Raw genomic sequence first — 16,015 nt, forward strand, 5'->3', positions numbered from 1 at the left:
AATCATTGGAGACCTAATATCAGAACAAGGGTATAAGTAATAAAGAGCTTATCCCACGCTATGTTTAAATATACAAATCTGGATACCTGCATCAAGTGTAGGATCAGCCTACAACACAAAGCCCATCCTTTCCCAAGGGTCTGTATAACACTACCTGAATTAAATACCCCAGATCTCCCTGCCTATCTAGTCCAATCACCCCAAGTTCAATCAAAAAGAAAATAACAGAGAGAGAGAGTAGTGTAGCCACTAGCCCTGATGGTAGACTAGCAGCATATTATATGTGTAGTGAAGAAGAAAGAAAAGTAATTTTTATTACAAGTGAATAGTACTAAAAGTGTAATAAGGCCACAAATAGGGGAAAGTGATTAAGGGAAGGGTGAGAGAAGGAGAAAGGGAGGAAGAGGTAGAAGAAAAGAAATATTATATATTTTTGCTACGACAGTGAGTTATATATTCTTTACCTGTACAATGTGGTTCTGCACTGTTCCACTCCCCAGAAGAGAGACATTGGCTCCTATCTGTACCATTAAGAACAAATCCATGAAAACACCCATAGAGGCAGGAAGACTGAAAGCTGAAGTTTCCCCATGGATGAGAACAATTCATGTACCCCTGAGATAGAGCTGATAAGTGCTGGCATTGTACAACTATGAAAAAAGACAACATAGAAATGTAACAAATGAGATATATATTTTAGATCTCAGTGTATTATCTGTTGGGTACATCTTACAAGATATGTCTAATTTCCTCTTTTCAACTCTGGACAGATTACAGGTTTCCTTTTTGTTACCAAGTACAATTTCATATTTTACATGCCTACTGAATGACATCATTGAATTGCTGTGATTGGTTCATCGAGCGCCGGCTTTGATTGGCTGAGGTGGTGCTCCTGAACCAATCAGAGCAATCGCTCTGGATGCAACTAAAATCAATTATTTTACAAACTGCATTACTTTAAAAACTATAGGTAATGATAAATTATGAATTATACAGCATTTGCCATACATAAGCAGAAGCTATGGCGCAAGTCTGAGCATACTGTGCTGAAATGACCCAAAATGTGTTCAAGTAGTATGGATCACAAATGGGAAGATAGCCTCAAACAAAGATTCAGTGACGATGAAAATGAGCATTACCGTATTGACACTCCGGTCCATAAAATCCTGGAGCGCAATCACACGTGTAATTGTTGATTGTCTCAATGCATTCTCCATGACCGCTACATGATGACTGGTCACACGAAGCTGCAATGAAAAAAAGACAAGGGAGATAAATAATTAGTTAAGTTTAAGCAGAATACAGTTAGAGTGATTTGACTTCATCCCATTTAGAAAATGAGAAAATCTAAAAAGTAATAAGATACTAAAGAAAACCAAAGCAACACATCCATAGAGTAATACTTTGGTGCTGGAAACACAAAGTAGGGGAAGAGGTGAAAAAACAACTTTCAAATGTTTGAAAATGTAGTCTTCAAGCACAGATGGCAGCTGCTCCTTCTCAGGTGTAATACAACCCAAGGCGCGGAGAGGTTTCTCCTGGCTGCACAGCTGTAAAGGTGATTTTCTACTAAAAAGTACAGAATAGGCTGATATAATACATATTTTAGAAATGCTTATATCGCTTATTCTGTACTTTAAAAAATAAACAATGGTTACACTTTGCATTTCCTGATTTTGTAACAGATCATGGTATTTAGTTACAGTATGAAACATTGCTGACAGAGGTCTTGGAAGTGTGTGAGATATATGTTATAGAACACATATATGAAAAAGGCCGTATTACCTGCTGAAATGTCATATTGTCTCTATATGGATCTATCTGTTTCAATAAACAGCAGGATTTATTGTCAAGGACCCTCCAATGCTGCGATCATTTCTATACATTTAGGACTCCTTCCCACTATCTTAGCTACAGATTGGCTCACGATAGCGTGACTTTTTGCACTATGAAGGTCGCACTATCGCGTGATTATCAGTGCTGATAACTGTACTTTCTGCTCTGGCAAGGACCATTCACATCGGTGCACTCGTGCCGTGATTGAAAAGGCCGTGCAGCCTAATTAGTCCCCGGTGTTATCGATTTCCCCACCAAATTGCGCAATTTATTGTGCAATGTCGCAGGGATCGTGTGCACATTTATGCTCCATAGAAGTCAATGTGGATGTGCAAATGCACACATAACACGCTAGATGATGCATGAAACACATCTGGAACTCATTAGACTAATTAGCCATTTCAAGTGGTGGGTGTTAGCTGGCTGCGCGCAAATGACATGACTTGCAAGTGGAAAAGGTGCAGTAAAATACACCGATGTTCACACAAAAAACTATTATTCTTTCCGCAAAAAGAGTAAGCTCATGCGCACGCACATACGCATACGCTCGTGTGAAGGGAGTCTAATAGCATACTATATGATTTACTGCTTTTCAATTTAAAAAACACTAGTATCCAAACTGAAAAGAAGAAATACAAACTGTCTGCATGAAATATACTGACTATAAATCGCTGTGCTACATTGCATTGTTAATGCGGTTCCTCTGGGATAGCAATGGCTCTATTTTTCTTTTAGAATTTTACAAAAATGTTTAATCATATTTAGTCCTTAAATATATTTTATACATACAAGTAACTGAAATGTAACATTCGTGAACGTAATATAGTAAAATGGGAGCCAGGCATTCTTTTTACCGTAGGTCTTCATTAGTAATAGTCAGGGACAGACTGACCATACAACCTATAAGGAAAATTCCTGGTAGACCAATCAGGTCTTGAAGATAGTTTATACTTTTAAAAGATTTTGTTGAAATGTCAAAAAAAAGGGATTGGCATAACTTTTTTCTTTCTTACTAAATACAATGGGCATCGCTACTGAGTGGAGGTGGGGCTGGGGCCTATGAGGGGCACTGTTACTGCGTTGGGCCAGGGCCCTATAAGGAGTCTTATTACTGAGTAGGTGCCTATATGGACCATTATCGCAGAGTGAGGACATGTGAGGGGGACTATTAAAGAGTGGGGGCCTATATTGGACATTATTACGGAGTGGAGCATATGAGGGGCATTTTTACTGAGTGGAGGCCTATATGACGTATATTATTAAGCATGAGTCTCTATAGAGCATTATTACTGAGTGGAGCCTGTGAGGGGCATTTTTACTGATTGGAGACGTATATGGGGCATTATGACTGAATGGGGGCCTATATGAGGCATTATTAATTAGTGGGGATAAGGGGAGCAATATCGAGTGAGGGCAATTTACTGTGTGTGGGACATGAAAAGTAGCACTTCCTATGTGGGGCCTAGAGGGAGCACCAAAAGGGGGTTACTGTTACTGTGTAGATCAACTCAGGTGGGCACTATGGATGGGAAAATTATGTAAAAATTTGGAAAATGAAGCCAAGTCCCTGGAAAATTGAGCTGTCAAAGATGTTTGTGTCTAATTCTGCAGAGACAAGTTTTGATCAGCAGAAGTCATCATGATGGTCTGGGCTAGATGAAGAAAATGGGAAAGTGAACAACTCCACTCAGAGGGGACGTCATCTGTAATCACTGAATATAATGGTACTGTAAGCATTTATACTGTCTGCAAAGTGCCTGTGTAGTTTTAGTATATACAGCTGTAATATAACAGGTGTAATATAGGTCTGTTTATAGTGTTTTTTTCAGCAACACTGGGGTGGTATTGTGTGGTTATGATCTGTGGGTATCATTGCTATTATTGGTAATATTGATCTTTGTAGCAGTCTTTATTCAGTGATAGTATGTTGGTAGTAATTAGAGATGAGCGAACACGTTCGGCCCCGCCCCTTTTTCGCCCGAACACCGAACTTTGCGAACACTTCAGTGTTCGGGCGAAAAAAGTTCGGGGGCCGCCGTGGCAGCGCGGGGGGGTGCGGCGGGGAGTGGGGGGGAGAGGGAGAGAGAGAGGGCTCCCCCCTGTTCCCCGCTACTGCCGCCCGCGCCGCCGCGCATCTCCCCGCCCCCCGGCGGCACCCGGACCTTTACGCGCGAACACTGCAGTGTTCGGCAAAGCCGGTGTCCGGGTGCGGATGTGTCCGTAACGGACATGTTCGCTCATCTCTAGTAGTAATCACTATGTGGCAGTGATTTGAGATAATGGTGTTGCGGCATTATTTGCTCCTTATATAGTGTTATTATTGATAATGTTGGTCTTGGTATAGAGGGTTTTGTGCAGTGACAGCATGGGGGTAATTATACAGGCTATGATGATTACAGTGATAATGGGTGGGTGGTTTATTTCTCTTCACTTCTACAAAATAATTTTTTTTTAAACTGTAAGTTTTTTTAAAGAAACTTTATTAACATTCATCCCATTATTTTTTAGACCGACCATGTAATTTTTGATGTACTTTTATTCCATGTGTGTCTAAAACTGCAAAGCAATCTATTAGGTTGTTCTGAAGGATCATCCTAATAGTCATACAACTATGGCATACATGGGGGCCTTTCCTAAGCCTCTGGCAGCCATGGTTACCCATCGGCATCCCACAATTGCACTTGTGGGGGGCCGATGGGGACAGAGTGAGCCTCCTCCCTCTGTCTAATCACCTAGATACCACGAATGATATTGACCAAGGCATCTAAGCAGTAAATGACAGGGATCAGAGTTTTTCAGATTCTGGCCATTACATCAAGAGCTCGGCTGTCAGTCAACACAGGGATCATGGCGATGTAGGACACAATATAAATGCCGGTGATTGAAGCTAAAGACAAGCCAGTCTATGATGTTCATTTATATCATGGAGGTTAATGAACATGAGTTAGAAATAGGCGGCACATTAATGTATGCCTCTAGTTCTAACATGTTCTATGCTTTATGGTAAATTTGCTGCGGCGATCTATGTACGTCACATAGTCTTCTCCCCTCCTACCGCTTTTGTGGCTGCAGCAGTGTATTTGCAGAGCACTCCCTACTTGTATACACCCCACTTGTTGCTGGTTTGGGCCCATCTACAACAATGGGCCACTTTGTAATTTCCACGGCCACTTTCATTTTCCAATCCGCCCTTATAATAGCTTAAACTAAATAACCTCAGCTTTAATTATGAAGTAGTGCAATTTATATTAAAAAGCTGAAATACCGTTAACATATAATTATCAAATATCAAATTGACTCCTACCTGTGTAACACAGTGCTCTCTTCTTCTTGCTGCATGCATCATCATTCCACTTTCCAGAATCTTTAGGCCGTTTAATGTATATCTCAACACAATCTTCTTTATTCTTTTTATTATTTGGTTCTCCTTTACCCCAGTTTTTAGCTTCATCTGTAAGTGTCTTGTTGGTTCCCACCCAAGTCCATATGTTGTTGATTTTCCTTATCCCTATCCAGTAATAAGTTGGGTTAAATGGGATGTTGGTTACAAGGTAGTCAATCTCTCTTTTGTTCTGAATGGCCACTAGATCCGTGTAGTTACTCTGGCAATACTTTCGAGCGAGCTCATATGGCATAGTTTCATCAGAGTAATGATATGTCCAACAATCAACAGCAGAAAACATCAATGCCCCTGGAACATAGAAGTTCAATAGTTTATGTCCAGGAGAATATTAACCATATTGAAGTTAAGAAATAATGTGTTTCTAATAGACATAGACAAAATATTAGAACATTTATAGTTAAACTTTTCATAAACAAAAAAAATAGATTTATTAAGGGTCCGCTGTAGGACAACTGATTCACTGTATTTCCCCCTTAATAGAGCCTGGTGGGGTGTGGGGTGTGAGTGGTCAATGCTTGACACACAAATTATTCTTTGGTGTTCTTTTAATCCCTGTGTAATGCACCATTGGAGATGCAAACTAGTTTGGACATAAGGACGTGATGATTTTTAAAAATTTTCATTGCTACTTTTCAAAATCCATAACTTTTTTATTTTTCCATTGACGTAGTCATGTCAATGAGGGCTTTTTTTTTGCATGACGAACTGTTGTTTTTCTTAGTACCATTTTGTGGTACATGTAATGAATAACTTTTATTAACCCCTTAGTGACCAAGCCTGTTTGCACCTTAATGACCAGGCCAAATTTTGCAAATCTGACACGTGTCACTTTAGCATGGAAAAACACCAGAAAGGTTTTGCATATCCAAGCGATTCTGACATTGTTTTTTTGCCACATGTTATACTTCATCTAGGCGGAAAAAAAAGACCGGTAGAATTTGTATTTATTTATTAAAAGCGTCAAAATTGGGAAAATTTTGAGAAAATCGTCATTTTTTCACATTTCCAACTACAATATCTCAAATATGTACAAACATAATATAGAAATTTTTGCTAAGATATATATTTCCATCCGTTTACTTTATTTTGGGTGCACATTGGAAAAACTTTCGTTTTTTTTTTAACCATTTAGGAGACGTACAAATTTAACATTACTTTTCAGCATTTTGAGGAACACTTTGTTTTCCTACACCAAACCAAGATTGGAAAGGCTCATAGGAGTCAAAATGATAGATACCCCCACAAGTGACCCCATTTTAAAAACTACACCCTTTAAGGTATTCACTGAGGGGTGTCATGAGTATTTTAACCCCACAGTTTTTTTTTAGGAGTCAATGCAATTTAGAAGAGAAAAACTAAAATTTCATATTTTTGCAAATATATCATTTTAAAGACAGGACTTTTTTCTATAGTACACATGAAAATTAGGATTCGCACCCCAGAATGGATACCCCTGTTTGTCCCGTGCTTAGAAACATACCCATTGTGGCCCTAATCGTATGTCTGGATGCACAATGGGGCCCAAAATGAAAGGAGCAACCGGTGGCTTTCGGAACAGAAATTTTGCTTGAAGGAGATTTAGGCCCTATTGCACACTTGTAGAGCCATTGAGTGACCAAAACGATGGAGAACGCTCACAAGTGACCCCATTTTGAAAAGTAGACCCCTTAACGAATTTATCTAGGGGTACGATGACTTTTTTGACAGTTTTTGAATGAATCTAAGCCAAGCCGAAGGAAAAAAAATTACGATTTTCATTTTTTGGTAATTTTGTCATTTCAAAAGCAGTTTTTTTTGTATCGCACATATATGAATGAAGACTTGCACCACAAAATGGATACCCCTGTTTGTCCCGTGCTCAGAAAAATACCCATTGTGGCCCTAATCGTATGTCTGGATGCACAATGGGGCCCAAAATGAAAGGAGCAACCGGTGGCTTTCGGAACAGAAATTTTGCTTGAAGGAGATTTAGGCCCCATTGCCCACTTGTAGAGCCATTGAGTGACCAAAACGATGGAGAACGCCCACAAGTGACCCCATTTTGAAAAGTAGACCCCTTAACGAATTTATCTAGGGGTACGATGACTTTTTTGACTTCACAGTTTTTGAATGAATCTAAGCCAAGCAGAAGGAAAAAATTATGATTTTCATTTTTTTGGCAATTGTGTCAATTTAAAAACAGGGTTTTTTTGTACAGTATACATAAGAATGAAGACGTTCACCCCAAAATGGATACCCCCGTTTGTCCTGTGTTCAGAAACATACCCACTGTGGCCCTAATCTACTTAAAGGAAACATAGCTAGGCCGATAATGGAAGGAGCACCCGTTGGATTTCAGGGTACAACGGAATAAATTCCAGTCCCCATTGCCCACTTATAGAGCCATTGAGCGGCCAAAACGAGTGAGAACCCCCACAAATGACCCCATTTTAAAAAACTAGACCCCTTAACAAATTCATCTAGGGGTGCACTGCGTATTTTGACCCCACAGTATTAGAATGAATCTAAGCAAAGCAAAAGGAAAAAATTACGATTTTCATTTTTTTGGCAATTTTGTCAATTTAAAAACTGTTTTTTTTGTACAGTGTACATAGGAATGAAGACGTTCACCCCAAAATGGATTCCCCCCGTTTGTCCCGTGTTCAGAAACATACCCATTGCGGTCCTAATCTACTTACAGGACACATGGCTAGGCCCATAATGGAGGGAATGCCCGCTGGATTTCAGGGCAGAACTGAATAAATTCCAGGCCCCATTGCCCACTTGTACGGAATAAAAATTGACTTCCTAAAAATAATCCCCCCACCCCCGCCATCCCCATTTTTTGGCATTCCCTAAATATTAGATAAAGGTAATAATATAAACTGCGTTTTATGTCCGAAGACAGGGGTAATTACGGAGGCTGGTTGGGATGGGCACATGGGGCAAGAAAACCGGGTATCCCCCCTTCTCTCATGTATTTTGGGGGTATTTCGTAACCTCAGCGGCGGGGATAGGGTGTAAAAAGTGGCGCTGTGAGGCTTTGTAATTTTGCTGCGGTGCAGCGGTCTCACAGAGAAGGCGCTCAACAAACTGCTCCTGGAACTGCATGAAGGCGAACGTTCCCGGGGCTTCTTGTAAATTACGTATTACAGGTAGCGGTCTGAATAACGCCGGGCTCACACGGCCGTATGTGGAATCTGCTTGCGGAGGCCCGCAGCGGATCCCATCTGTGAGCCCGGCTGTGACCCTGCGTACAGCCGCGTAATGTACTGCGCATAACTGCCTACTCGCACGGGCGGTCATGCGCAGTACTTTTTTTTTTGTTTGCATTTCCCGCGCCGTCGCTTAGAGATGACCCGAGTACCCGCAGCCCGTACACAATGTATTTGCATATGGGCTGCGAGTATATCCGCAGTCATAGAGCACAATGGGCTCTAGGTCGCGGATATCCGTGGTAAAATATAGCATGCTGTGTTCTGTTTCTGCGAGTGGATTACGTTATTCCGACCCGCTAATTGGGGGGAATTGTGTAATCCAATGCATGCGATTGATCCGTGGATTACCGCTGATCAAGCGCATGCAGAACCCATAATTCCTCTCCAGTTATGCGTAACCGACCTAATGTTAGATCGCTACTTTATCACGTGACCAGAGACCGCTCAGCGAGGCCGCCGGTCGCTGGGAGCAAGGAGATTTAAAATTTCCTGGGCTCCCCGGCTCCTGCGAATGTGCACAGCATTTTGCAAGCGGGCGCATGCACAGAAGCCGGAAGGGTCCATGGAGGATAATCGCATCTGGATTCAAATGCGGAAGCCTCCGAGAAGATGTTTCATCTCCCCCCACCGATCGCATCGGTGAGGGGAGATGAAACTGCCACTTTTTAAAGAACTTTTACGTGATCGCCATTATGCATTGGATAACGACGATCACGTGACCAGTAACCACATACCGTGGCTCCCCGTGACATCTCCAGGCTCTTGGCTACCTTTGGTAGCCAGCAGCAGGGAGATTTTACATTTCTTGGGCAATCTTTCACTTTTGCGCATGCGTCCGCCATCATGCTGACCGGCGCATGCGCCGAAGCTGGGGTAAGGTCCGCGGATCAACATCCCACCAGGGAACAAATCCGGGACCTTGGGTACGTAATTTCATCCCCCCTTACGGATACAATCCGTAAGGGGAGATGAAAATTTAACTTTTTAAACTTTTTTTTAACTTTTACCTTTTTTTTTTTTTTTACTTTTTAACTTTATATGATCACTGTTATCCGATGGATAACGGTGATCATATAACTGGAAACCGCATACAGCGGTCCCCAGTCATATCTCCCTGCACTCGGCTATCTGTGACAGCCGGGTGCAGGGAGATTTTGAATTTGCCGGGCTCGCCGGCCTTCTGCGCATGCACGCCACATCGGCACATCGCAGAAGCCAGCGGATGGTCCCGACACTGGCCGGAGGACATGGAGGATGGGGGGTGAGTATTTTCACCTTCCCACATGGATCCGATCCATGAGGGGAGGTGAAACTTTTCTTTTTTTATACTTTTTTTCACTTTTCCGCGATCGTCGTTATCCATTGAATAACGACGATCGCGGTACCGGGGACCGCTCACCGCGGTCCCCGCTGACATCTCCTGCCTCCCGACTACCTACAGCAGCCGGGAGCCAGGAGATTTTAAGTCTCCCGCGCCGCCGGGCCTTCTGCGCATCAGCTGACGTAATGCCGCCTGGCGCACATGCGCAGAAGAACGGCTACGGCGCCTGGAGTATCGGGACAGCGGGGAGCCGTGCAGCGGACCTCGGTGAGTAGTTTCAGCTGCTCCGATGGATCCGATCCATCAGAGCAGCTGAATCTTTAACTTTTTTTGCAGTTTTGTTTACTTTTTTGCGATCCATTGGATAGCGCCGATCGCAATGCCGGGGGGGGGGGGGTGTCCCCGCAGCCCGGGATGACAGCTCCATGCTGTCGGCTACCTGCGGACACCGACAGCATGGAGCTGTCACGTCCATAGCCCGAGGGGCTTTATTCTCTGCAGGACACATGTTTTTACGTCCTCAGAGAATAAATCCCATTTCGGGAGGATGTAAAAACACTATGGGCTGGTTGTTAAGGGGTTTATTTTGGTTGGTGAGGTCTGGTGATAAAAAACCCACCTCATTTCTGCATTTTTTATTACGAAGTTCATCATGCAGTGTAAATGACGTGATAACTTTCTTCTGATTGTAGTTATAATTACAATACCAAAATTATACATATTTACTTTAGATTTTTTACTAAAAATGAGCGAGCATGCTCATCCGAGCTTGATGCTCGTTCACATATTAGGGTACTCGAGATGCTTGTCACTCGGGACGAACACCACGCGGTACTCGAGTCAATTGCATTTCCTTCCCCGCATGTTAAGCGCCATTTTCTAGCCAATAAACATGCGGGGAAGGCATTACCACTTCCTCCTGTGACGTGCCAGCCCTCTTCCCCCCCCCCCCCCCACAGTAGTGAGTGGCTGGACCGATCAGGTGACTGCTGAGTACTTAACCTGGTCCCGCCCGCGGCTCGCCTCAGACGCATGCTGGCAGAGGTTAGGTAAAGTGCTGCTGCTGATATAGGGAAAGTGTTAGAGTAGCATCCTGTCTTTAAGAAACCCAACAGTCCTTCTTAGGGCTACTCCTCAACGTGTGCATTACAGTTGTGGCTGCTGGGATCAGTAGTGCACCAATTTTTTTTTTTTAAGCATCTCGGGCTGTGCAGGCCATTTCAGCTATAGCGTTCTCAGTCTGCAGTGCATTAGGCAGAGTTTAGAGACAGAGCTGCTTATATAGGGAAAGTTATACAGTCGTGATCCTCTCTACAAGAAACCTAATGGTCCTTTTTAGGGCTACTTTTCTCCATGTGCATTATAGTTGTGGCTGGCTAGTGCATCAATTTTTTTATTACACATCTAAGCCTGTTCCCAGGCTTTCACTTATAGCGTTCTCCGCCTGCAGTGTCTTACACCGAGGTCTCACCGTGAAACTGCATTCTAATATTTCCTAGGCTACTGCAAACCATTTCAGTTATACCGTTCTGTGTGTGCTGTGCATTAGACAGAGGTCTCACCGCTAAACAGTACTGTAATATTTCCTGGGCCACTGCAAACTATTTCAGTTATACCGCTCTATGTCTGCAGTGCATTAGACAGAGGTCTCACCACGAAACAGTACTGTTATATTTCTTAGGCTACTGCAAAGTAGTTCAGTTATACCGTTCTGTGTCTGCAGTGCATTAGACCGAGGTCTCACCGTGAAACAGCACTCTAATATTTCCTAGGGTACTGCAAACTATTTCAGTTATACCGTTTTCAGTCTGCAGTGCATTAGACAGAGGTCTCACCACGAAACAGTACTCTAATATTTCCCTGGCCACTGCAAAGTATTTCAGCTCTGCCACTGTGCAGTACATCTCACAATACCCTTTCCTTGGGTGGGATGAGATAGCCGCAGTTACCAGCACTATCCAATGGCTTTAGAGTCTTCTCCCACTCCATATAGCCTCTCTTATCTACTAGTCTACGTGAGCGGTAAATTACCCCATGTTGAGGAGGGGTCGAGGATGTGGACGCAGACGCGGGCGTCCAAGTGAGGGTGTGGGCACAGGCCGAGTTCCTGGGCGGGGTGAATCACAGCTGGCTGCTGAGGGATTAGGAGAGAGGCAAGTTTCTGGGCTCCCCAGATTCATATCACAATTTGCGAGTCTGCATGGTAGACCTTTATTATAAACAGAGCAGTGCGAGCAGGTCCTGCAGTGGATGGCAGAAAACGCGTCCAGCAATGTATCGGTCACCCAGTCTTCTACGCAGTCCACTACTCCCGGCCTAGGCACTGCAACTCTGAATCCTCTGGCTGCTCCTCCTTCCTCCCAGCCTCCTCACTCCATGAAAATGACATATTCTGAGCAGGCAGATTCCCAGGAACTGTTCTCAGGTCCCTGCCATGAGTGGGAAAAGCAGTTCCTCTCTCACCTGAGGAGTTTGTTGTGACCAATGCCCAACCTTCCTGGAGTCCGGGTGATGAGGCTGGGGACTTCTGGCAACTGTCTCAAGAGCTTTTTGTGGATGAAGATGATGAGACACAGTTGTCTGTCATTGAGGTAGTAGTAAGGGCAATTTTTCAGGCCCTTGCCTAGACTGTTATCTAACTAATTTTTCCGGCCTTCATCTACACTCTTGGTAACCAAATGTTTTCTGGTGTTCGCCTATACTCTTGGTACATTAATGTTACTGGGATTCACCTACACTCTTGCTACAGAAATGTTACAGGGGTCCTCCTATACTCTTGCTACAGAAATGTTACTGGATTCCGCCTATACTCTTGCTACAGAAATGTTACTGGGGTCCGCCTATACTCTTGCTACAGAAATGTTACTGGGGTCTGCCTATACTCTTGCTACAGAAATGTTACTGGGTCCGCCTATACACTTGCTACTGAACGTTTTGAGGGGTTCACATATACTCTTGCTACAGTAATGTTACTGCGGTCCGCCTATACTCTTGCTACTGAAAGGTTTGAGTGGTTCGCCTATACTCTTGCAACAAAAAAGTTTCATTGGTCCGCCTATACTGTGGGTACACAAAGGTTTTCCATTGCGGTGTTCAGCTGCCTGACACATACACAGAATGAAGTGTCGGGGGACACATGGATTTCCAATAGCTATTTAACTCACGACACCTTGGGTCACACAAGGTGGAGGCTGGGACTGAGCCTGACCCAGGGCTCGCTCATGTACTTCCCACACAGAGTTTTGCGGGTCCTACCTTGGTCATGGTTTCTCGGCCTTATTATGCCACCTCCTCCTCCTGCTTGGGGTATGGGGATCAGCGCTTGAGGCCCACGATTACTGAGGGTGTGAGCCAAGGCAGAGGTCCTTGGCGGAGTGAAACTGCCTTGTTTGGGCACTCTGATTTCTTTATGTGTAATACCGTCTTTGAGTTTCATGGACTCGCCTATGCTGTGGGTGCACAAAGACTTCCCATTGCATTGTTTTACCTGTCTGGTAGAAATACACTGACTGACTTGGCTAGGGTGCAGACGGCTTTCCCATTGTGGTGTTTTACCTATCTGGCACAAATACACCGAATGACTAGGGCAGAAGTGTGGGCCGAGGTCCTGGGTAGGGTGAAGCTGCCATGTTTGGGCACTCTGATTTCTTTATGTGTAATACCGTCTTTGAGTTTCATTGGCTTGCCTATGCTGTGGGTGCACAAAGGCTTTCCCATTGCAATGTTTAGCTATCTGACACATACAAAGAATGAATTGGGCAGAAATGTGGTCCGAGACTGAAGTCCTTGGCGGGGTGAAACTCTGCCATGCTTGGGCACTCTGATCTCTTCATGTGTAATACTGTCTTTGAGTTTCATGGGCTCGCTTATGCTGTGGGTGCACAAAGATTTCCTATTGCAGTGTTTTACCTATCTGGCACAAATACACTGAATGACTTGGGTTGGGCGCAGAAGGCTTTCCCATTGCAGTGTTCAGGTATCTGACACCTATACAGAATGAATTGTGTGGGGACACATGGATTTCCCATTGCTATGTAACTCGTGGCACCTTGGGTCACACAAGGTGGAGGCTGTGACTGAGCCTGACCCTGGGCCTGCTCACGTGCTTCCCACACAGAGTATTGCGGGTCCTACCTCAGTCATGGTTTCTCGGGCTTATTATGCAACCTCCTCCTCCTGTTTGGGGTCTGGGGATCAGCGTAACCACAGTTATCTGAGATACTGGATTGGAGCATTCACAGGAAGCGTTAGTGATTTCATGAGACTTTCACAGGGTCACTGTATACCTGTGGTGGCTACTTTTGTGAACCTCCTGCTTCAAACCCATCTTTGGTGTTAGTATGTGTTGCTGCATTGTGGAGATGTGTAGAAGTGCTGGCACCCGAGTCCCCTTTATGCCCATGTTTGCGGCTCCTGACAATTTTCTTTTGCTTCACTGCATTCAAAGACCTAGAACGTTTCATTTTTTCATCAATGAAGCTCTGCTTTTTTCACATGAGAAGCTGTGGTTTTTTTATTGGCACCATTTGAGGTACATACAAATTGTTTTTTATCGTGTTTTTTGGAAGGGAAAATGAACCCCCCCAAACTTTCTTTTTTCCAATTTGCCATACGGGATAAAAAGTGTTTTCAATTTATTTTTTGTGTTGTTATGAATGCAATTATACGAAGTGTGCTTTTTCATTTTTTTAAACTAAAAAAAGGAAAAGTGTGCAAAAAAGTTTTTTCCTTTTACTGCTTTTTACAGCTTTTTTTTTGACTGTTTATCTGAAGAATAGCCTGGGGGAGGGCAATGTTTGACACAAGAATTCTCTCTTTGGTGTTCTTTCAATCCCGGTGTCATGTACCTTTAAGGATGCAGACTAATTTAAACTTAAGGACACGATGCGTTTGGGGGGTTTTCATCTCTGCTTTTCAAAAGCCAAAACCTTTTTATTTTTCATTTGACATTGCCATATGAGGACCTATCCTCTGCATGGCGAGCTGTAGTTTTGGGGTACATATAGTGTATAACTTTTATTAATTGGGGGGGGGGCTCCCTGAAAAAAAAAATCAATTCTGCAATCTTGTTTTGCAGCGTTCATGAAGCAGCTTAATTATTTTTACATTTTTATGTCCCTGTATGTCCCTTGCAATGTCATGGTCGCTCAGATAATGAAAAGCAGTACTTCTCTACTGCAGTGTATTACCGCTATTAATGCCTGTGACAAACCATGGCAAACTCAGATTCCATTGGCTAGCGTCCGGTTGCCATGGCGACTAATCAGCTCTCACCGATTTCATGGTATAGGGCCGATGATGTCACAGAGGAAGCGTCCTCCCTCTGTTAACCTTGTACATGCTGTGATCAATGATCGTGATGTGTAAGGGCTTAACAGCTGGGTTTGGTGTCCTTACTGATCCCTGCTGTTTCAACGGGAGGCTGTCTGTCAGTCATAGCCGGATCCCACTGTGGATGGCGCAAACTCTGAGCCCACACCATCTATATGCTGTAAATATATGGCATTTTGCCTTAGCTTCTTGCTTTCTATGACATACACGTGGGGTGTGAAGGGGTTAAGAGGAACATGTACTGTAATGTTCACTGAAATTTTTTTGTCAGCAAAGTTATGACCCGAGCAAGCCAGCAATAGTGCATTATAATAATACCGGTAGCAGCAGGTCACCACAATACTAACAGATACAGATTGTTGTTTTTTGGCAGTAACTGGTCTAGTAATCATAGCACTGGATTGCATGAGCAACATGAGAGCTTATAAGGGGGATTAAAAATGGTAACCAAATGTAGTTGGGTAAGTCTCATAACTGCTAGAATGTAGTTGTAGAGATTATGTAGGGTGTATGCTAATTATTAAGGGAAATGCATAGCTGCTGAAGGATATTGTACATTATTAATGTGTATTATACAACTAATGATTATTATTCAACTGTTGATGATTGTGTCATTGTGCTGGATGGGTCATGTGCATCTAATGCATGAATGATAGGACATGTCTTGCCAGGGTGGTGTCTATTTTCTATAAAAGGCGGCGTATGGCATGCAAGTTTTAATTGTGTTGCCACGGTGGTACATGCGTGCAGTGCAGGATTGGGTATAACCTGAGTCATGGAACATAAGAGAAACCCTAAAAGCCTATGTGAAAAGTTGGTTACAAACAGAACCTACATACTGCTCCTATTTCCCGGATCCTCCTGGCCAAAGCAAATAGTGCTAGGTCAGTCAGTCCATTGTAGCTATGGTAGCTACAGTCATGAATA

The 16,015-nt window shown here is 43.4% G+C and overlaps 1 protein-coding gene across 1 annotated transcript in view; it reads right to left on the bottom strand.

The window, feature by feature from the left end:
- LOC136620282 (P-selectin-like) overlaps positions 1 to 16,015 on the bottom strand; it is a 141,951-nt gene that overhangs the window by 116,649 nt on the left and 9,287 nt on the right. Inside the window, exons 3-5 of the mRNA XM_066594982.1 lie at positions 5,141 to 5,527; positions 1,140 to 1,247; positions 465 to 650 (exon numbers count right to left, since the gene is read on the bottom strand). Coding sequence (XP_066451079.1) covers positions 465 to 650; positions 1,140 to 1,247; positions 5,141 to 5,527 — 681 coding nt within the window. The remainder of the gene's footprint in view (positions 1 to 464; positions 651 to 1,139; positions 1,248 to 5,140; positions 5,528 to 16,015) is intronic.

This window comes from Eleutherodactylus coqui, chromosome 3 (genome assembly GCF_035609145.1).
Source record: "Eleutherodactylus coqui strain aEleCoq1 chromosome 3, aEleCoq1.hap1, whole genome shotgun sequence".
Taxonomy (NCBI): domain Eukaryota; kingdom Metazoa; phylum Chordata; class Amphibia; order Anura; family Eleutherodactylidae; genus Eleutherodactylus; species Eleutherodactylus coqui.